The following is a 22,086-nucleotide window of genomic DNA, read 5'->3' on the forward strand; positions in this document are numbered from 1 at the left end:
ACCCACAATAGCGTGAGTTAAATGAAACATTAATGATCTGCGCTTTGGGGGTGGAAGCGGCGAAGGCGCCGAGCAGCGCTGCAGAGAATGAAACATAATTTACTGCACCAGTGGCTTAAAACTGCTGCATGCAAATGAGGTCGACCTCTTGACCTCAGATGGATTTATATGTGCACAAGAAGTGTGCCTTCATTTCCTACACTTTTTTAAGTGCCACCTCTCATCTACAAAGACCTGATAAAGTCTGGATAAATAAACGTGATGTTCAGTCACACGCTGGTAGATGAACCAGGTTTGATGAGGAAGTGCAGACTGTGGTCACAAAAGGGTGAATTATCAAGACGTTGTTGCCTCCTAACAACCTTGAAATGAAAGGCGCCATTGTTAATAAGGGACACAGGAAATGGATAATGAGCCGTGATGGCCTCCAGCAGCGTTAGTATGCAGACGGCGTCGCGGCCTGCAGTTGGTTCTCTGGCAGCGCGACTCGACACCAGTTCATTTCCTCAGCTTAGAATTACACACACACTTTATATTCACACCTTTAACGCATCTCATTTTTTCAGATTATACCGGATCCTTCAGGTCATTAAAGTCTGGAGTTAAAGGGAAACAAGGGCTTATATTTACTGAGTTTCATGCCAATAAATGTGAAGAACAAATCTTCAACTTCATAAAACAGATTTTTGAAAACTAGGACTCCTTGCTGTCACGTTTGATTCCCTGTTGTCTTGAATTCTGATGAAAGTTATGTGGTTTTTGTGAGTGCGTTTTGATGGGTTGTTATAGATGCATTTCTCTCAATTTTGGAAGCTTCTTCTCCTGACGTACGTGCAGCAGGAGACTTTCACCGGTCAGAGTCCAGTTCAGCCGCTCGGCAAACTGTCTTCGTCAAATGTGCAGGCAACGTCAAAGTTGTCTCAGTTTATCACACACATGAAGAAACACGAACAGGTTAGCAGACGCTCAGTGCAGTGGTCCAACACAAGGCTCCAACAGCAACTTCACCCTAACATCCCCAAGGGGTGGAGCTTGAGGCCCGGGTCCATGAGGACCTGGTTCTAGATTCCGCAGAACTCAAAAGTCCATCCAGGATGTCATCATGAAAGTCCCATTGTTGTAATCTTTCCTGAGTTCCACTCTCTTCCATTTCTCTACTTGGGTTTAAATCCTTGTGACAGTAAATAAATCCGAGTTCTCATATTTTCTGGTGTGGATGCTCTCCTCCTGCTAATGTGTGTTTGCTGCCCCCTGCAGGCCACTGCAATAACATCCACTGCCTGGCTAAAGCCATCAACCAGATCGCTGCCGCTCTCTTCACCATCCACAAGGGAAGCATCGAGGATCGGCTCAAGGAGTTCCTGGCTGTAACATCACTTTTGATCTCTACTGAACATTTCTATTCGCATGTTGCTGCGTCTCTGGGTAGAAACCTGTGAAGCTCTCACCTGGTCTCACTGTGTGTGTGTGTGTGTGTGTGTGTGTGTGTGTGTGTGTGTGTTTGTGTATTTGTGTGTGCGCCTGTAGCTGGCTTCCTCCAGCCTCCTGAAGATCGGCCAGGAGACAGACAAGATGACGACACGTAACAGAGAGTCTGTCTACCTGCTGCTGGACATGGTGAGACACAAACTGTTGAATCTACCGTAATAACAACTCAGAGTCACTGTTCATCAACGTCTGGTTCGGGGCCCCTGGGTGGGCCAAGAAAAGATTCATGTATAAAACATGATGTTCAAAATATATAAAGTTGATCACAAGTATGTCATTATTGGTTTATCAATCCAATCCATCTTGAAATGGCATCAGTTTTAGATGCCCAGAGAGCTAACGAGTGCTAACAGCCGTAGCAAACAGCTTTAGCCTCATTGTTTGCATTGTGCAAGCAAAGAAAATGTAAAATATCTAAAAACAGAAGAATTTTCTTTTTTTATTGCAAAATTTGCACAAACTCTCGTTTTGTTTGGTTTTTACAAAGTAGAGTCGATTCGACTCTTGAACCCTCTCTGGTGTGTCCTCCATCCCAGATCGTGCAGGAGTCTCCTTTCCTGACCATGGACCTGCTGGAGTCCTGCTTCCCCTACGTCCTGCTGAGGAACGCCTACCACGCCGTCTACAAACAGAGCATCAGTGCGAACGCGTAAAACACTTGGAGAAGGTCGACCACGCCGTCCACCGCCAACGCTCGGACGTAGACGCGCTCACGATGACAAACACTGACTAACAGCAGACGCTCACTACAATCTAAACACACTAGACTCAACACACTACTATAAAAACGCAAACACATACAATTAGACAAAGTGAACAAGTCTCGCCACACTCACACACACACACACACACACACACACACACTAGCTGGACAATGTTGGGGATCAGTGTCTTTACTTTGATCATTGTACTTTTCCATGATGTTGCCAGGGACCGTAACCATAGCAACACCCAATATACCATATGTTTGGTTGGTATAAAAGACTAAAGTATGAATATATAGTATATATATAGTTGACTCTAAACTATTCTTTCTGAGAGTTCTGGCTGACGGCTTCTGTGTGGTGTGGTTTGGATGATTTCTTTGGGAATGACGTGACGTGGGTTTTTGATTTTCCTGAGGCGGGCAGGCGGGGGACGACTTAGCCGTGTTGCTTGTTCATGTAAGTTTACACTACACAATATAAACACATGTGCGCGACATCACCGGGCGGACACACACTCTTGTATCACATGGTGGTGTTTTCTTTCTTTTTCTAGCTAGTCGTAACATGAACTTTTTGTGGGTAAAGCTATAATATCTGTATTCTACTTTGATGTGAACTGTCTGTTTTTAATGTTTCTGTTTTGTTACTTTTATGATGACGATTTGCCAAATGTGTCGACACTAAAAGTTGTGTATCAGGGCTTGAAAGTGGAGTGTTTGGGTGTTAACGGGTGAAATGACATTCACGTGTTCAGATACTGCGGCAGCTCAGTCAGACAGACTTCCATGGTGGGAACAAAGTAACAATACTGCAGTAACAATACTACAGTATCAATACTGCGCTACTAATGCACCTGCAGATAGAGTACCACAGGGATGATGTATTTTTGTAGTCCAACTGGAAGGGATCATGTCTGGGATGAAATATGTTTGTAGTCCAACCAGAAGTGGTCATCTCCATGGTTACAAACAGCCAATGGGATTCCGGATGATTGAATCAGTAAATCAGCTCTGTGGTGAACAACATTTGATGAGACTTCCAGGTTTCGTTCTTCGGTTTGTAGTCCAACTCACCACGTTTTAGCACATCAAGTCTTTGAAATACAGGAGCTCCGTATTTACTGACTTTTTTTATTCTGTATTTTAACAAAACATTAAAATATCTTCAGCTCATGTTAACCACAGGCCGTATTTCACAAAACTAAAAAAAAACAAACCATGGATTGGAGACGAGAGAATGGGACGTTCCAGACCCACTTCCTGGTTTTAGGACTCATTCCTGTGCTGCTCTACCTCCCCCAGAGCTGCAGGTGGCGCCGTTTTTCCTTTTAGCTTGTAAAGCAGAACTGACAAAACCACTAGAGCATTGAATTGATATTTTTTATTTAAGCACTTTTCTGTTTCTTGTTTTTTATGGTTATGATTTTAGTTTCGGCCACCAGCAGGCGCTACTGAAGCCGCCTGGGAATCTGTGCCGTGCTCAGCAGCGGCTGTTCATCATCGACACACCATTTTTGTTCCCGATGCTTTGATCCAAACTTTTCAGTCCTGGTACCGGAGTTTGAGACCAACGCAGACCAGTAGACATTCACATCCTGGTGTTGAGGAGGGAGGCTGTGACTTGCTTCGTCCAGCAGAGGTGCGGCAGGTTCAGGCTCTGATCGATGCCTTAGGTTTATACCAGCGGTCCTACGCTAAGCTAACGTAACGGGGCAGGCCGTCCTTCGTTACTCAGCTGGATTTAAAGGCAGTGTAGAGTTGCAGTGAAAGGTTAGGAATGATGAGCTGGAGGAAGTACTACTACTACTACTACTACTACTACTCCTAATACTGGTGGGCGATTTATACATACGTGTGAATTTGGCTGCACAACAATACTGTAAATGTATTAAAGCTAAAGTGACGAGCTCGGTTTGAAAATGTAATCAGTAGAAAGTACGGCACCGAAAAACGTAGGGAGTAAATACCTGGTTGCAGGACAAATACAAGTACAGAAACAAAGTATTAGTACATGGTCACTCAGATCAGTCTGCTGATGGAGGAACTGCTCAGACAGCAGCTCTGGTCTGACTAAACGCTTCTAACTCCATGGAACAAACAGATAAAAATGTACCCAATTGGCGCTCCAGTGAGAACAAATCTAATCGCAACTTTGACGCCAGTCACAGAAGAGTTGCAACAGTATTTTCACTGTACAATAATTGTAAATAAAAATATCACGGTTTGTATAAACACGAAATGTAAAATGCTGGAACCCAAGTCAACGCCAGTGACGTGGCGGTGACCTCGCTCCTGCAAACGCGTCTGAGCTGCGTCAGCGGACCTTCAGGGTCCTGGGCTCGTTCTCCTGCTGACGAACGGCACAGAGGGAGTCCGAATATCAGAAATCATAATTGACAGAACATTGGGCGTATTTGTGTTGCAGCTTGATGTTGGATCTGCGTGTCGTTATTGTTGGTAATTAACTCTGATAAAGAGCCCTTGAACCAGTTCCTCCAGTTAAACCAGTTAACCTGAATCCTTTTTGACCAGTCTGCAAACCTGGAGTAAGAAAGTAAGACGTTCCTGAAGGGCAGTCGTTGGAGCATCCTCGGGGAACAGAGCAGTTTCAGGTTTTGCGAGGGTTTTACAGGACCTTTTCCAAAGTTCAGACTGATGTGGAGTTTTTTCTGAGCCCCGGTTTGTTGTGGCTGTGTGGGTACACGGTTCCTCCACGCTGGCCCCCCGCTGACAGATTTGGGTTCTGTCTGAGTGTTCTACTCACAACTGAACTTTGAACCAGGAAGAACTGATGTAGCAGGAACACACTACAGTACAGTACATCTCTCAGTACACATTCACAGTATTTCTACACACTGCGGACGGATCCACGGACTCATTCTGCCATTTGATGTGGAATGGTTGCTGTTTCCTTTCTAACAGTTTTCTGTGTCTCTGATTCCACCCTGTAACTTAATAACATGAATAAAATAAAGTTGTGGGCTGTCAGACCTGAGAAGAGAGTGTGTGGACCTCCTTGCTGCCCGGCCCCCCCGGATGGTGAGTTCGAAAACGAATGGTGGTGACAAAGTACTAAAGACTGCCGCTGATATTTATAAAGTTATGGCAGATTTGTCGAGGCTCAGCAGGTTATAATTTTTTTTTTTTAATATATATATTTTTTTAATTTTTTTAAAATATATCTATATATATATTTTATATATATATTATATAATATATACACACACACATATATACGTGTGTCACCAGCAGTAATTCTCATCGAGGTTGTATTGACTGGTCTCAGCCCTTGAAAGGGTTTTAACTCAACAAAAGTACAAATATATTTTGCTAAAATAAAAAGACCACGTTCTGTTAATATAACTTCACCTGATCTCTGACATGAAATTAAACCCAGACAATCTCAAGAACATCGACGTGCCAACGGTTGAACGTCTTCAGCCTCTTAAAATTCACTCCTGCTCTTCCACAACAGCCACAAGGGGGAGCGCTGAGGGACCGCACCAACGGAAGAGAAGGAACGTGGAAGTAATTTAACATCAGTTCTGAGATCAGCGTTGATGTTTTCGGGCTGTCACATGGACACATCATTCTGTGGAAGCACATTCCTGCCAGTAAAAGGGGAAAAACAATTGGAAAATGTTGATTATCAGAGTGAAGTTGATATTTGGAATTTTAAGGATTCTGAAATTTTATTTTAAAATGACACTTTTTAATTTTTTATTTTATGTTTTATTCCTGTGTCTGCTCTTGTACAATACAGATTAGCAAAAGGAACGTTATCAGGTTTCTGTCTGTTTATTTAAGGACGTGCTGGTGGAAGCATCTGTTGAAACAGTCGACAGAATTAAAATGTGGTGCTGTGTTGGTGGTATTGTCGAACGGGTTTCCCAAAAAAATCCTTCAAAAAATAAACGCAATTGTTAATATTACAGACATTTTAATATCAAAGTAGGAAAATGAAACTAATCACATGAATGTCCTCCAAATATGAAAAAAATGTCTTTACATTTTATTTTTTGCTCAAGGTAGTATTGCTACATTTATGTATGATTATTAGCGACTGATTTTTTTTTGATAGGTTGCAAATGTTTAATCATTATTAATTATTAAAGACTACAAATCCACGATTAGGACGACTGTATGGAAGCCGGTTTCCACCAGTTAAAGTTAAACAAAAGGTAACAAATGTGTTTTCATGGTAAAACTGGGATTATAAATCCATAAGAAACCTGTGAGATAAGAAAAAGGGAAATTATGAGATGAAACTCGCGCTGATAATAAAAATATTCCTGAGGCAAATCAGTTGTGGCAGAAACTAGAACTTAGGAGACTTTTCCTCATAATTGTGACTTCCTGATGGGATCTTGTGTTGTCCAAGCTGCGTAGGTTGAAACATGAATCATTTCACTGGTGGAAGCGGGCTCCCATACAGCAGGATCCTCCGTATATCGTGGAATGTGATTGTGTAAAAGCTCTACTATTACCAGCTACCGCATGTTTGATATGTTGTGTAAACTTGTATATTCCTTACACACTGCAGACATTTTGAAACCTGAATTAAAATTAACTGCCTTCTGAGCAGCCGTAGATTAATTTCCTGCTTCTAATCAATAAAGTTTTCCTTTTTCCAATTCCAAGTCGGTGTTGGTTGACAGTTTTGAGTTGTGAGTGCTGCCGTAGGTTTGGTTCCGATTATAAAACGACGACGTTAAACAGGTAAGTGCCCCGTTGGTCTACAGTGTGACTGAGGTTTCCTGTTGTTTGTTTTCAGTTTCCTGCATCTGTTGATGACATCATCCCGCTGCTCTACTGGACAACGAAGGGACGTGTCAATGTTGGTGAGTGTGGAACTGTTGGATGCGGTGGGCAGCCACTCGCCTGCTTCCAGATCAGATGAAGTTAAAGAAACGCGGAAAGACGCATCTTTGCCTACTATGATTACAAATGATGCCAAAATTTCTCTGTAAACTGCACACGCGGTGTCGTGTGGACGCGACTCGTGTTGAGAAGGAAGTCCGGGTGTGTTTGTCCAGAAGAGCAAAGACTTCAGGAGTCGCTCTGGCGGTTGACCTCCTCCTCGTCCTCCTCAGGGACGGAGTTCTCCAGTTTACCTACAAACACAAACGTTCTGAGTTTAGTGTTAAGCAGAATGGTAGTGTAGACACCATCGATCCCTGTCACTGGTTTTGGGGAGGTTCAGATGGAATCGATGGCATGAACCAGCCCAGGCGTGGATCCGTTAGCCGTGGATCCGTTAGCCGTGGAGCTAACGTCACATCCATACAAAGCACCCACAGAGTTGATTACATTCATTTCACTGTTCATCTGATCCATTTTTGTAACTTGGAGCCCCAGACTCCAGCGCATCACTTTCTCTATGACCTCCAAGGAATTTGATCACATAAAACTGGAGCATCACTCCCTCTCTTGGAGACACCGTAGGCGGCCTTCCCCCATACAAACGTCTGGTGTCGCTAATTTGACTCAAGAAGGTAATAGAAACATCCAGAGAGGCAAATTGTGTCTGTTTTTCCGACCACTGCGTGTGCGGAGGATCCACATGGGCCATCTCAAGGAATGGCAAAAGTCCGTTAGCCCATTCGTTAGCTTATTTTAGCTGGCGCACTGTTCACAGTCTTTCTGAACCCTGCAGCAAAAGTTCATCTGTTGGTTTGTTTTCCAGCGTACTCTGGGCAACAAATAATGAACTGGTTTTTAACTGAAAGAAGAGACTTGCAGACATGTTGGGAGTCACTGAGGTTTCCAGAGGGAATAAACAGACTTCGAGTGAGTTATGGGCTGCGAGCATCCACATTTGGAAATTAGGCCTAAGAATGTAATTTTCCTGAAGGGGTCAGTTACCTTTTCTGGCTCTAAAATGGTGGCTGTTCATGTTGCACTGCAGTGCAGTTATTTTAGGCTAATACGTGATTGATACCGCAGGTTCTCAGGCAGAGAACCCGAAGGTCTCAGCCCAGCTTGGGGACCTGGAGTGACCATAGCGAGGATTTGTAATCTGCTAAATCACCAACAGGTGTCACTAGATCTTACACACTGGTCCTTTGTTGATGGATCGAGGTGAGATTTTTAAATCAAGTGCTGCTAAATTTCAGGGAACGAAGAAGTTTTATGTTATGTTTGTGTGGAAGAATACTTTGAGTAGCTCTTGTACACAGTAACACCCCCATTACCATTTAATTATCTTTTCACAATGAAAAAGAATTAGACAAACCATTAAAAAAACAACAACCCTGAAATGAAAATGAGAGGAGTCCAAAAAAACAACGATACACTCTTGGCAGTACAGAGTGAAACGGAGTGATAAAGTACCAGTAAATCCTCCTTTTTCCTGGATGCAGCGTTCACAGGAAATACTTGCTAAAGCCTGGAGGAGGATGAAGCAGCATGAATATTTCTCTGTCGCAGGAAGTCGGGAACACGCGCTTGAAAACAAAAACAACGTAATCCAGAATGTTGATGGTTGGGAGATAAAAGGTTCTGTTGGTCACAATATTTTTCTTCATATCCCTCTGGTAGCTCCTCCCATCTGGTGATGTGATAACACACACGCACACACACACACATTTCAGCTGTTAATGCGGTGACCTCCAGATCACGCAGATGTGACGGCGGCCGCCTCGATGTGCTGTTTATCGCTGCACAAATGGCGCCTTTGAAAAAATGTGTTCCTTTTTCCCCCCATCTCTTAATCTCTTAATGGCCCTCACAGCAGTTCCAGGTCCTCGTGTGAAAGCCAGAGAGCCGAGATGATATTAATTTTACGGAACAAACACATAAAAGCCACAATTAAATGGAAGCAAACACCCAAAGACATTTCTGGGATTTTAGCATTGAAAAAGTGGTGATAAAAGTAGGGCCTGGGGACCCCCAGAGGGTCCTGGGCCGGGAGATGCGGCTGTTCAACAGCCACCTCGTTTGTTTGAGCCAAAACATCTAAAACGATGAAAGATTTTCATTCTCCTGCATCAGCCTCTGAACAAAACCACACGACTGCTTCCTGGGTTACATTCTTCTCGTTTTTTCTCTCTTTCTAACCTGAGTTTAGTAAAGAAAGTAGACGTGCTTAGCAAATTTGCAGAAACTTTTGAAGAACTGGCAAAAAAAAGTAACAAAAACACTGACAATTGCCTCAGAATTACATTTTTAAATGTGTAGATGACACCAGATTATTGGGAAGTGGTGTAATTCCTGGATGTCATCGTCCCTGCTGAGTGGAGTCACTTCAAACGAGCGAGTTAGGAAACTTAGACGAGGTCAGTTTCATTTCATCGTCTTTATTCTCTCCAACATCTACAGCGTCATGATGGATTCAGCAGTTAGTGAAGCAGTGGGGAGGAAAGGGTTAATGGCGTCAGCATGGGGGGGCATTTGTTACAGACAGTCACAGAGGTGGACGTGGTTATCGGGAAACTGAGTCGGGGCTTGACGCTTCCTTTTTGTGGTCACATGACAAATCTGAGAAAGAGGGAGACAGAGGAGGAGGAAAATGGAGGATCGAGCAGAAAACCAGGAGGGGGGGACAGGTTAGTGGACAAAGAGTGAAGAATTAGTAACAAACGGTCCAATAACAGAGTTGATGGCCTGGGCCACACAAGCAACGCACTATATATAACTATATAACTATATAACTATATATATATATATATATATATATATATATATATATATAGTTTTTTATATATATATATATATATAGTTTTATATATATAACTATATATATATATATATAGTTTTATATATATAACTATATATATATATATATATAGTTTTATATATATAACTATATATATATATAGATATATATATAGATATAGTTTTATATATATATACACGTGTTTCTCGTGTATAATCATATTAGTATAATAATGATGGTGATGGTACACAGTAGTTTTAATGTTAGATGTTTGGTGGTTGTGGTTCTACATCAACATTCAACCCAATCCTTCGTAGAACGGCGACGACACTGAACACCTAAAACCCAGCACAGCCCGGGAACGTTGACCACGAGACATTTGAACGTCTTCCCATGTTGATGTTTGTTGATTTTCAACTTCGGAGTTCAAGGCTGGATTTTTCTTTGTTTTACGTCCAACTAAAAGTTCAGGTCCCGTCGCTGGGAAATCATGAATGTTTGATGTTTAAGGCAGCGACTGAGGTTCGATCTCTGCAGGCCTCAGCCAGCTGGGGCGCGTGCAGCTGGACCTGTCGTACCAGTTCCTTCCTCCAGAGGCCGCAGCGAGTCTCTGTTGGACGACGCCGCTCCATCGCAAGCTCGCCGCCCAGAGGCAGCAGAGAAATGAGCCAGAAACGCGTTTTCAGTTGTTTCAAATCAACAAAATCCAGCGCCTGTCCATCTCAGATCGTCCTGGTCAGAGCGCCGCCCTCAACTGTCCACCATCGCGTACCAGATCTTTCTGATGCTACACTGGCATGTGCTGGCCCGACTCTCGCCATCTTACTGGTAGCATGTGTTTATTTTTGTGTACTACCAAATAAATCTTTGCTTTCTGTTCAGCAGTTGTGGGTGAGGACTGGTGGTCGCTAGCAGACATTTACCCCCTGAACTGATGCTCTCCGCCACTCCTCGCTCCTGATTGGCTAACAGCAGACCTGCTTCATTCCCGTTGGCTTCCTCCGGACCGTTGTGATTGACCCACAGGGAAGCGGTGGCGTATAGCTGTGCTGTGATTGGACTCAACTGGCCGTCTGTCTCACAGAACCCTGCCCCCATGAGGTGTTGCTCCACCTCCAGCTGAAGCTCTGGAGAGACAAGAGCACCTCTGGTGGAGAGACGCCTCAACTACTGGTCAACTTGGAAAACCAAAATGTCCAACACAATATTTAATATGAAATTATAGATAAGAAAAAAAATAGAAAACTTAAGATGAAACAAGCAAACTGAAACTTCAACACAGCTCATCATGAAAGTCCGGCTGGACAACGGCACGCCGTAAGATGGCGAGTGAGCAAACTGTCGGATGTCTTCTACTATCAGAGTATCTACGCCGTACATCACATGGTCTGATACCAGAACACAAGCTTTGGTTCTCTGCTTCTGGAGAAAATGTTTGGCAACGCTAACGACGTTGAACCTCAGCAGGTGATGATGTAAGAAGCATTTCAGAAGCTAACGCTAACATGGCCGCTGTTATCACCACCGAGGAGCTCGTGTTTTCTGAGGCGTGCAAAATACTATTTTCAACAAACCTGGCAGAGGGGCGGAGCCTGGACCAGGGAGGAACCCATGATATTTTGAGGCAGAGGAGTCACAGCGCCACCTGGTGGCAACACATTACACAATCATGTCATTTCAATTCTTTATGGTTCTGTTTTTCCATTATTCTCCAAAACACATGCTAATGTTACCAGCTAGCTCGTCGACCCGAGCGTCTCTTCGATGTTCAAGGTGGATTTTAATGAAAATTAAAATAATCCCCCCTCACAAAAGACTGAGCTCATGGCCCACCCGCAGGCCCCAGCCCAGTGGTTGAGAAACACGGCCTCCTATAATTTTATTCTGATGCTGTGATTTTTGTCTGATCCAACAGAACGTAAATGCCTGCTGTGCATTTGGAGCAGAGGCACTTACTGATGGAGCTATTAGCCACACACACATACACACACACACACACACACACACACACTCTCTCAGACCGGATCAATACAAGAGAAGCTTTTATGGTCTTCACTTCCTGGAACCTCACTATAGAAAACACACATTATTCTCGTTCTTTCCTTCTCTGACTCAGACATCGAGCCGTCACGCTGCCTGCTTCTCCTTCTCTCGTTCGTTCTGAAGTTCTGATTCTGGCCGTTTGGACCTCGAAGTCCTCGCCCCCTCAGCAGCAGCAGCAGCAGCAGCAGCAGCACCTCACCACTGCCCAGGGTGAAGCTCTGTAACACTTCTGAATTATTCAGCACCAGCGATGATAACAATGAGAGCAGAGATGGAGACAAATGCCAACACCAGAGCTCCTCCAGGCTGACGGGGCACCGACCTCTGCTGCTGACGCTACCCAAGGGAGGGGCCGGCACTCGTGCCGTTCCGCTGGATGTAGCATAGAAACACAGCACACTCACAGCAAAGAGAAGAAGCCTCAGGAAATATGTCACCTGTCCTTACAGGTGACATATTTCCACCTTAAGACTCAGTCAGAACCAGAGACATTGGCTGTGGTACCAAAAGATGGCACAGGATGTAGGCACCCGCTGCCACAGGAAGTGAACAGAACAACTGCGTTACTGTGTGTATTTCAGCTCCTAAACACTCGGAGAGCGTGTACCTCCACAAAGATAAACATGGTGCCTTCTGGTTCAGTTCAAATGTTGGAATTTCTATGTTCAAACGTCCTCTGAGGTCAAACTTTCTATTTGGAAACTCGGAGAAACCGACAAACTCTGAGATTCCATTTCAAGATGGCCGCCGCCAGGATCAGGCCTCATGCTTCATCTCAACTGTGCTGCTTTTATAAAAGCTCCCCGTCTGTCTGGAGACGCCCCGTAAACTTTGATGAGGTGTTGCTGGGAGCCTCAGCGGCCCTTCAGCATGAGTCACCCCCTCAGCCCCCCCGAGCCCAACCCCCACCCGCTGCCAGCTGGACCTTCACATCTGAGACTGAAAATCAATGAAGGCAAAGAATCAGATAATTGAATGCAAACAATGTGTAGAAGAAGAAAACAAACAGAACGTCCTCACTAATAACAAGCATGGCGAGTGGACGTGGTGGAGGTGGAGGGGCGGAGCCTGATGTTGATGCAGCTGCCACACACTGGAGGCCTCAGAGCCCCCCCCCCCCCCCACACACACACACACACACACACACAAACACATATCAGAGCACAACTGATGACATCACAACCGGCCAGCAGCCAATCGCGGTCCCGTATGCAGCAGCTTGGGTGTTTTAACTGCTACTGAGTCATCTTTTCATCTCAAAGCTCGTCTTGAGATGTTACCTCAGGTTGGAGCTCTTTGTTTTCATGTCTAATAATAAGATAATCGGTTTATTTACGCGAGGTTCCACTTGTTTTCTTGTGAGTTACAGTGACAGGGAAGGTGCCTTTGTTTTCTTGAAATGAGGCAATCAATTAGCCTGAGAAGACGCGAATAGTCGTTATTTAAGTGACCTCCAAGCCCAGTTGATGTGCCTGAGGCCAGAAATGTGATTTGGGACACAAAAACTGATGACAATTTGTTTAAATAACAGAGCAGACGTGTGGCGATCGTCCGCTCGTGACTCCAGATTCTTCTTGTGGTTGAAGATGTTTCTAGATTTGTTGCTTCTTTAACAATCAAACTTTTGCAGAGTGCGGCGTCGATGGAGGGTTGAACGCTCGATCCCTCTAAGACCCGTTTAAAGGACACCAAGTATTTTGCAGTGAGCAGTGGAGGTGATGCCGATCGACGCTCCTGCGTGACTGGAGGGTCTAAACTCCTCCCACTAATCGAACCAAACCGACCAGTCAATGTCAGCGTCTATAAATGAGTGGTGACATCACTGTTGACAGGGCTGAAAAGTCTGCCTTCTGTTCAGTAACATTTTCCAACAACATGCTGATTGTTGGTCACGTCCTCAATCTACTAAAACTGCATCTAATTCCTGGAGAAGAAAGCAGGGATCTGTCCCTGAAAATCTGTACTCTTAAAAAGCATCAGCGCCGATGATGTCATTTCTGTGCATCCTCAGACGTTTGCGTGCATTTGTTCAGCAAGAAAACCTACTTTTCTAACGATATTCCATGTTTTCATTTGGACTGAGTACGTGTAGCGGTGTCTCTGTCACGCTAGTTACATATAACTGTCCACGTGTCACCAGCTGTGTTTACCTTTCATGGTGGGCGGGGCATAGGTGCTCTGCTTCCTCTGAGAGGGATCTGACGCCTGCAGAAGAGACAGATGACATTGTCACAGTGTGTAACTATTACGAGGTAAAGGTGGCGCTTCCTGTTCTAAACCTGTATTTATGTGTCCCTCATATTCGGGCCCTACCACACGAGCTCCCACCATACTCACAACCCATCAGGGATGGACGGACGGACGGATACAGAAAGATACGCACCTGTGACTCGCCGCTGGCCTTGTTCTGATCACCTGCATCTGTAGGAGATGTAGAAGCAGCAGTGAGTTCTTCTGTGTCATTTCTCTTGAGTTACATTTGCCTGTTTCCAGATTCACAGGATAAATGTCTTAATCTGCGGGGATGAGTGAAGTTCTGGGCTCTGACAGCAACGTCAGGGTCCCTGGCAGGTTCACACCTCCCTGTTGCTGCTCTGATTGTTTCAGGTCGGACGTGGGATTCTGAAGGATCCAACACAGGAGCTCCTGTTACACATCGCCAACGTCACAGTAAATATTTCAGAACGTCTTGTGTTAGAGCTACTTGCAGCTCATCATTTTACTCAAGTGTGTACAGCTCAGCCTCCGATGATGTAACTAGCCGATGTTAGCGTGCTAATGTAACCAGACCACTCCCACTCCCTCATTGGACCCGGCTGTAATCGGGAGTTAGCAGGTTTGAGGGTCAGTGGGAATGCAGAGTGGCACCATCATCATCTCAGACACAACCCAGAGGAAGGTGCGTTGGTCACCAGGTTTCCTGAATGTCTGCAGTTGTATGTTGCCAACAACTCTACACGTCTCAGGTTTGGCGTGCAGATGGACCCGGTGCCCAAGAGCAACTGATTAGACTTTGGTGGGAATCCAGATGTGCAGCTTCCCAGAAGACAGAGAGAAAACTGATCCCAAATTCTGTCAATAGGCGCTTTTTTTAACATGCTAATGTTCCCCAGCTCTCTACTGTTTACATTCTTGAAGAGGAACATACAAAATGGTGGTTTGAAGACCCTCAGGTTCCTGCGTGGCTCCACACGACTCTATTAGAACCAGACGCACCGAGCTGAGCTCACAAAATGGAATCAGGCCGATTATTCAATAGGTCACTTCCTGTGTGGAGGGATTTGTGTTCGCTGAGAGCTCAGTGGAACACAACACACACACTCTCTCTCTCTCTCTCTCTCTCTCTCTCTCTCTCTCTCTCTCTCTCTCACACACTCAACATCCATCAGTCCAGTTGTAACACTGAGATCACTTTCCAAAAGCTGCAGCACAAATCTAATAAAGGTTCCATTACAGCTGCCTCACACTCACACACTCACGCTCTAATTCAAATGCAGCTGGTTCAAAATTGCTAACCCATCATTAAGATTGATATATTTACTGTGTGTGTGTGTGTGTGTGTGTGTGTGTGTGTGTCCCACCTGTACCAGGTTGTCTGTAGATCTGCAGAGTGGCCGGAGTTGGTCTTCTGCGGCGGATCTGAGGTAAACACACACAAACACACTTGTAAATGTTTTGGAAATAAATCTGCTGACCAGTTCCTGCAGTTCTCATTCTGATAACACAAAAGGAATAATTTGGCCTTTAGAACGTCTCACCTGTTCCTCCTGTAAATCACCGTCACACGTACCAACCAGTTTCACACAAGACCTGTCAGTCCCTCTCAACCAATACCGGCACAGATGTCATGTTTGTGTGTTTCTCTGGGAGTGCCGCAACTCAGCCACGACTGTGCCGGATTTGGCCCAGAGAGATCATATTTATGAGGGAAATATTTCCCCTCAGATATCCCCCTGCTGCTCTGCTTTAGCCTGCTAGCCGCTAAAGCAGTGGTTCTCAAACGTTTTCTGTCATTCCCCCCCTTTGGAGGAAGAAAAATTTTCATTCCCCCTCACGCCAAATTTTTTGACAAAATTGGCCATGTTTAACTTTATTGACCTAATAAAAATTACAAACATTCCTTTAGTTTTTCAGAACTAGAAAAAATGAATTTGTTCCCCCCCTCCCCTTTTGAGGGGGGGAACTAATGTTTGGACGTCAGAATTTTTTTCGCGGTGGAACCATAAACAAAGCGAAAGGTGAGGGGGGAAATAATGTTTGGACTTGCGCCCCCTGTCCCCAAGAAACGCTGCGCTAAAGTGACAGCTAACTGTTGCTAGCTTTTGTGGCTCTTTTTTATTTTGAATTCCTGAATGTTGCTTATTCTCACACCTTCCTAAGATAAACTCAAGTAAACTGAGCTTCACTTCCACTGATTTACAGACGCATTTTTTCATCTATGAGGGTAAAATGGTGGCTTGTAGTCATAATAACAAAGTGTTAAACATCTTGAGTTTATTCTACTTCACTCCCAGTCGTCTGCCTCCAGAAGCCAAACACAGCCTGCAGGAATGTAAATGTTCATCATCATCCTATTCGCCGCCAAGGCAGGGAGACTTAGTTTACAAGATGGTATCTTGTAAAACCAAAAATATATCTTCAACCACTGGAAATGTTGTTTTTCCAACACGGGACTCCCCAAACAACCAGCGAGGGGCTCTAATCTGTCACTGTTCATTAGCAGCTCACTTAGAAACGAATGACTTCCTGTTCCCATCGAGTAAACAGCTCATAAAAGACGTCAGCAGAGCAAAGACCAGTACCCAACGCCGAGGGCAGCCTCGCCTCCTCCACAACCTGCTACTGTTTCTGCAGTAAAGGAAAATTACAGCACGCCGAGGTGTTCTTATCAGACCGCCACTCGTGTGACTCGGGCTCGCCAACTTCACCTGAGAAGGTTGTTTAACGATGCTTGTCAGGACGCCGTTTGCAAATTTTCTGAAAACTCAAGACAGTTGGACGTTAACATCCAAAGTTGGCCTGAAAAACTCTGATCTTTAACTTTATTGAACTCAAGACGTCAAAAATGTATGTTGTGAATCCAGCAGCCACCAGAAACGTTCAATACGCTAAATGGATATTTGTCCCATAAAGTTTGGAAGACATTTTGATTATTTAATAAGACAAAATAATCATTAATGTCACAAACTGTTTAACGTTGAATGTTAATATCATGATGTCTGGAAAACATTTAGATTTTTCACGACACAACACACACAGACACCAACCGAAACATCAACGTTGGCTGTCAGCAGAATTCTCCGATTCATGCACGTTGGTTTAGACGTCTGGACATTTGGTCACCCGACGTCTGGACCAGACATGAACACAACACGACCGTTAATTACGTTCATGTTTACTGGAAGAGGCAGAATATTCCTGATGTCTTTGAAAAACTGAACATGCAACGCTGCAGGAGTGAGGTGGTTTTGTAATTCAACAGGAAGTCGTCATCACCATGGTTTCCTTCCGCAGACTCCTACCGATGGCGAGGTAATTACAACTACGCTTCACACGTTTTCACAATGAATCAATTCATCTTTTAGATAAGAAAAAAGTAGAGAAAGTCTCATCACAAATTTGCCAGAATCCAAAGTGACGTCTTCAAGTTGCTTCTTTTGTCTGTCTGACAGCCCAAAACCTGAAGACTCTTCAATTTCTCTCATAAATGACAAACAAAGCAGTAAATCCTGATATTTAAGAGTCTGGACTGAACAAACCTGAAATGATTAACTGATTTTCAGAACAGTTTATCAATTATAGACTAATTTCATAATTGTTGCACTTCTGTCAAGAATATGACCCCTCTTGAAATGAATAAACTCACTAAAAACGTCACAAGCAGCTCAAACATGAACGAGTTAGCACGAGCTGACAGGTCTCCCGTGAACGAACCCATGCTGGTCTGCACCCACTCCAAGAAAATTCCAGACAATTCTGAAAAGATTCCAGATAGAAGCTCCATTCAGCTTCACACACACATGAACCCCCACGCTCACCCTCCCTCACTCTCACACATGCCCAGACGAACTCACATGTTCGGCAGCCTGAGGGTCCAGCTGTCCCTGCAGCGGAGGCACCGCAAACTGGATCTTCTTCGGACTGCTGGGCTCCATTATTACTGACTGAGAGGTAGAGAGAAGGACAGACAGAAAGGGAGAGAGTGTGTGTGTGTGTGTGTGTGTGTGTGTGTGTGTGTGTGTGTGTGTGTGTGTGTGTGTGTGAGTGTGTGTAGGAGGGAGTGGTCTTTGCTCAACCAACAGTGTCCATTAGCTGTAATTGACAGACTTAGAGAAAATGGTAGCATCGGCATTGCAGGGTTTTTCAAATCATTCCGTCTGACGTTGACACAAAAAACCTTCACGTCATCAGAAATGTGGTCACAAGGACTTTTTTTTAAAGTCTTTTTGGACTGCAGTTTTTAATGAAATGAAAAGGAAATGATTAAAGCAAATTCAGAAAGAAAAACTGGTAGCTCGTTAGTAGCGGGCCATGCTACTGTTAGCTGTACCTGCTAGCAGGGAGAGCTAGCCTAATTAACTTTTGGTTTCTCCAAAAAATAAATACTTTCCTATGTTTGACCCCTACAGGAGCTGGTGGGGAACTTCTGGGTGATTTGACAACATGGGACGGCGGCGCTGACCACAGCTAGCATACCAGCTACTTGCCTTGCTAACCGACTGGTGGATGCTGGCGGTGTGCGGCTGGAATAACCTTCGCTGTGTGAATCATGTTGAGGTTCTCCACTGCAGAATGTCTGTAGTGGCTGAACATGAGATGTGAGATCCTACTGCAGGGTGAAGTTCATTTACTGTTAATGTCACAGTCGGTTCACGCTAGCTGACCAGTACTTATGACTGGTTACAGATGGTAAACTGGCCCATTGTTTATATAGTGCTTCGTGGTATTCACCCATTCAAACACGCATGGATGGTGGCAGAGCCATGCAAGGCACTAACCTGCTCATCAGGAGCAGTTGGGGGTTCAGTTGCTTCAGTTGCTTGGGGAGTGAGGATGGAACCAGCAACCCTTCGCTTCAGCAACGCTCATCTAGCAAGTCAGCTGCAACAGGAACCTGGTTTCGTTCCTTGACGTGTTCCGACTGCATGATGTCACTGTCGTGCCAGTTGATTTATGTTGCGTGGGCCGTCCCAACTGGAGTTCTCAGCTCTAGATCAAATGAACCTTTTGGAAACAGAGATTATTTTTCATGAATCAGTGACTTTTAACTCTCAGCAAAACAAAAGTCAAGTGCCTCTCTGACACGTACAGTTACGTTTTGTACCCCAACTAATAAATCTACATCCTCCATGTGTTTGTCGGCTTGTGTTGGCAGCTGCGGTGGAAACATCAATGGAGACATCTGGAGACGCTTAGTAGCTACTGTAGTTGGAATAAATCACACAAAGACTCTCTTGTTTTTTCATCTGGTTGGCGAGCGTCCATCACCGGTTTGAGGATGTGAGCCAGAAACGAGGGTTTGTCCTGAAATACAGAATGATTCCACCAGAGTTGAGGGTGTCCCTGGTGTGTCACTCCTGCTGCTGGACGTTTGTAGGACGATGCAACAAAAATTGTACATCGTTGTTTGTCAGATTTCATGACCATGTGCTAAATGCTAACGATGCGAAGACTGTCATTACATTGGTGGCTAATCAAGCCCCTGATAAAAATTAAACAGTTGGTTTACCTGAGGTCTGCACAACAAAAGCACTTCAGTACGAAGTCAGCCAGCTGGCGCCATTTTAGGACCTCTGGTGTGTGAAGGCTTTGCTGTGTGGTGGCTTCCAACCTGAAGAACTCGAATGTCAATAAAACAAGACGAACGTCGACAGAATGACCAAACGTGAAGAAACTTTGAAATCTCTTTATTGTTACGTGAAGCTGTGGCTGAGTACTTGTCAGGAAGACATTTGTGGAGTAACCAAATGCAGGCGTGTCCGTGGTGCGTTTGGGGCCTGCGGGGGTGTTGCTGTCAGTAAGGCAGGAAGTGAGAGCGCTGTTGGTGGTAACGTTTGACCCTGAGACGGGAGGACAGAGAAGGGATGAAGATGTTGTTGCAGCTGCTATCCCAATGATGTTTGAGGCAGCAGATGGTGGATTTCCTCCTGTCCTCTCTCTCGCTCCTGCAGGATGAAGACGACGTGACCTGCAGGTGGAGGGTGGAGACGACTAGGTGGGCGGGGCAGGAGGGACAGAGGGATGAGGTGAGGCGGGCAAAGGGAGGGACTCGACCAGCGGAACTGTAAGAATCATCTCCTTGGCCTTCTCGTCCTCCTCGCAGCTCATCCTCGTCTCTTGTGTCTCCAGCTGTCTGGCGCCGTCCTGTCCTCCAGGTCCAGGCGGGCACTCATCTGCTTCAGGCTTCCCAGTGCTGCTGGAGCTGGAACTGGACTCTGCGTCTGACTCCCAGTCCACCTCTGGACCAGACTCCTCAGATGAAGAGCTGGACTCGCTGTGGCCCCCCCGCCGAGCCGAGGTGCTCTTCTGCTGGTTGTAGCAGCCGGCGCAGCGAGACAGACGGAGAGATTCAGGACCCGACCTGGAGGAAAGAAACCAGTCCATCAGACACAGACGATCCGGAACGAGCAAAACTTTATTCATACAGAAGGTTGAAGCCACAAAACCATGTTGAGTGTGAAGATAAAAGATTAACATGATTGATAAATGATCCAAACCTAAAACCATCAAGAAAATTAAAACAACCGGCCACCAGTCGCCTGGTGGAAACTTTTGAAATGTGAAGCCACGACTTTAAATGAAATTTGTAGGATTTGATGTTACAACCAACAGGATTGGTTAGGATGTAAAAGGTGTAATATTTGTGTAGAACTGATGACCCGCAGGTTCCAGCTGACCGCTGCCAGACCGCCATGACATCATCTTGAGGTGAAATGATGACGATGACTAAGGCTCAGAACCGTCTGCTGCTTCCAGCTCAGATTTAACGGTCATAAACGCCAAGATAAAACATCGTAACGACGCCATGATGCTGATTGGTCTCATCTTTCCTGATGGAGACGTATAAAATGCCTTTTTGTTTCAAGTTTGATATGGAAGAGTGACACCTTAAAGGTACAGTGTGTAGCTCTTGCCACCTCTCCTGGAGGCTCAGGATGTTTTTGTTGTGTTTGTTTCAGGATTTCTTTGCCAGTGCAGAGTTGGTGTGGTTTTTGTGGTCTGAGACAAACAGTTGTGTTTAACTGCTCGCTCGCTAACTAGCTTGTGCTCTACACCCGGGAAGCCTCCTGACTGGAGTTCAGAAAAATATAATTCAACTGTGTAAATGCACTGAGGTGGAGTTTACGGAAGTATTTCCTCTCATCCTTGAAACAGGCACATTTTCCATGCGTTAGCCACAGATAGATGAACGGAATCATCACGGAATGAACTGTACAATGAATTTGTCTTTGAGAGCGGAGGATGTCCAACGTAACTCTGGACATGTTCGTTGTCAGAAAAATGTAGATTACGTTTTATTTTTAAAAAAAAAACCCTCCTGTTTTCTCTCCGTCACAACGTCTGACAATAACGATAGCGATAAGGTACAAAGTGGCCTGACCTCAGAGAAGTGATCGTACCCACATGCTTCTGGTCTCCAGGTCCAGGATGCAGCACGACCATCAGCTGCCTCGTCCACCTGCGTTCACCACCAGCGTGCAAATGTGCGTCACACCAGGTGAGTGTGTACATAGACAGTAACATTGCATTCAAACACAACGGAACACAAAACAAGGCACACACACACACACACACACACACACACACACACACACACACACACACACCCCCTGTGTACACACCCAACAGGATCCTCTGCTGGCACTTCAGCCCACAAAATCCCACCCACCCCGGTTATGTCTACGCTACCATTAAATGACAGGTGATTACTGTCAGTGATTCTGCTTTGGCATTGGTCAGCTGGGATCACACCAGTCTTGGTGGAGGGGCGGAGCCTGGACCAAGGAGGCATCCATGACATTTTTGGAGCGGATCAGTTATAGCGTCACCTGGTGGCAACTAAACATGTTGTAATGCCCCCACGTCGGCAACTCAGCGGTGACCGCCCACTTCCAGAGCAGCTCTGGTACTACATTTCTATTTAATGCCTCTAGATATAGTATAACTAGCTGTACACTTTGTCCTCCTCGAA

General features: G+C 45.0%; 2 protein-coding genes across 5 annotated transcripts in view; one reads left to right on the forward strand and one right to left on the reverse strand.

Annotated features, from left to right (window-relative positions):
- Positions 1–5,182, forward strand: part of nckap1 (NCK-associated protein 1) — a 32,807-nt gene extending 27,625 nt beyond the window's left edge. For all 4 annotated transcript variants that reach the window (XM_086181156.1, XM_086181157.1, XM_086181158.1 and 1 more), the window contains 3 exons: positions 1,258–1,367; positions 1,528–1,617; positions 2,025–5,182. In XM_086181156.1, the coding sequence (XP_086037282.1) occupies positions 1,258–1,367; positions 1,528–1,617; positions 2,025–2,141 (317 nt within the window). In that variant the 3' untranslated portion in view covers positions 2,142–5,182. The remainder of the gene's footprint in view (positions 1–1,257; positions 1,368–1,527; positions 1,618–2,024) is intronic.
- Positions 5,183–7,097: 1,915 nt separating this feature from the next.
- Positions 7,098–18,126, reverse strand: ppp1r1c (protein phosphatase 1, regulatory (inhibitor) subunit 1C). Its single transcript, XM_086181304.1, has 7 exons — positions 17,969–18,126; positions 15,476–15,533; positions 14,278–14,315; positions 14,045–14,099; positions 11,426–11,496; positions 10,775–11,018; positions 7,098–7,308 (listed from the first exon to the last, which is right to left on the reverse strand). The coding sequence occupies exons 1-7, from the start codon at positions 18,047–18,049 to the stop codon at positions 7,244–7,246; spliced, it is 612 nt and encodes a 203-aa protein (XP_086037430.1). The 5' UTR covers positions 18,050–18,126; the 3' UTR covers positions 7,098–7,243.
- Positions 18,127–22,086: the final 3,960 nt, after the last annotated feature.

This window comes from Aulostomus chinensis, chromosome 16 (genome assembly GCF_037954235.1).
Source record: "Aulostomus chinensis isolate RoL2024-O1b breed Wild chromosome 16, RoL_Achi_v1.0, whole genome shotgun sequence".
Classification (NCBI taxonomy): Eukaryota; Metazoa; Chordata; class Actinopteri; order Syngnathiformes; family Aulostomidae; genus Aulostomus; species Aulostomus chinensis.

Excerpts from the sequence above, each read along its gene's own strand:
- ppp1r1c (XM_086181304.1), bottom strand. The coding sequence starts at position 18,049 with ATGGAGCCCAGCAGTCCGAAGAAGATCCAGTTTGCGGTGCCTCCGCTG. Across the intron at positions 11,019-11,425 it reads AGGCTCCGCCCCTCTGCCAG|TTGAGGCGTCTCTCCACCAG; the intron begins GTTTGTTGAAAA and ends GTTGACCAGTAG. Across the intron at positions 7,309-10,774 it reads GGAGAGCATCAGTTCAGGGG|GTAAACTGGAGAACTCCGTC; the intron begins GTAAATGTCTGC and ends TTGTGTTTGTAG.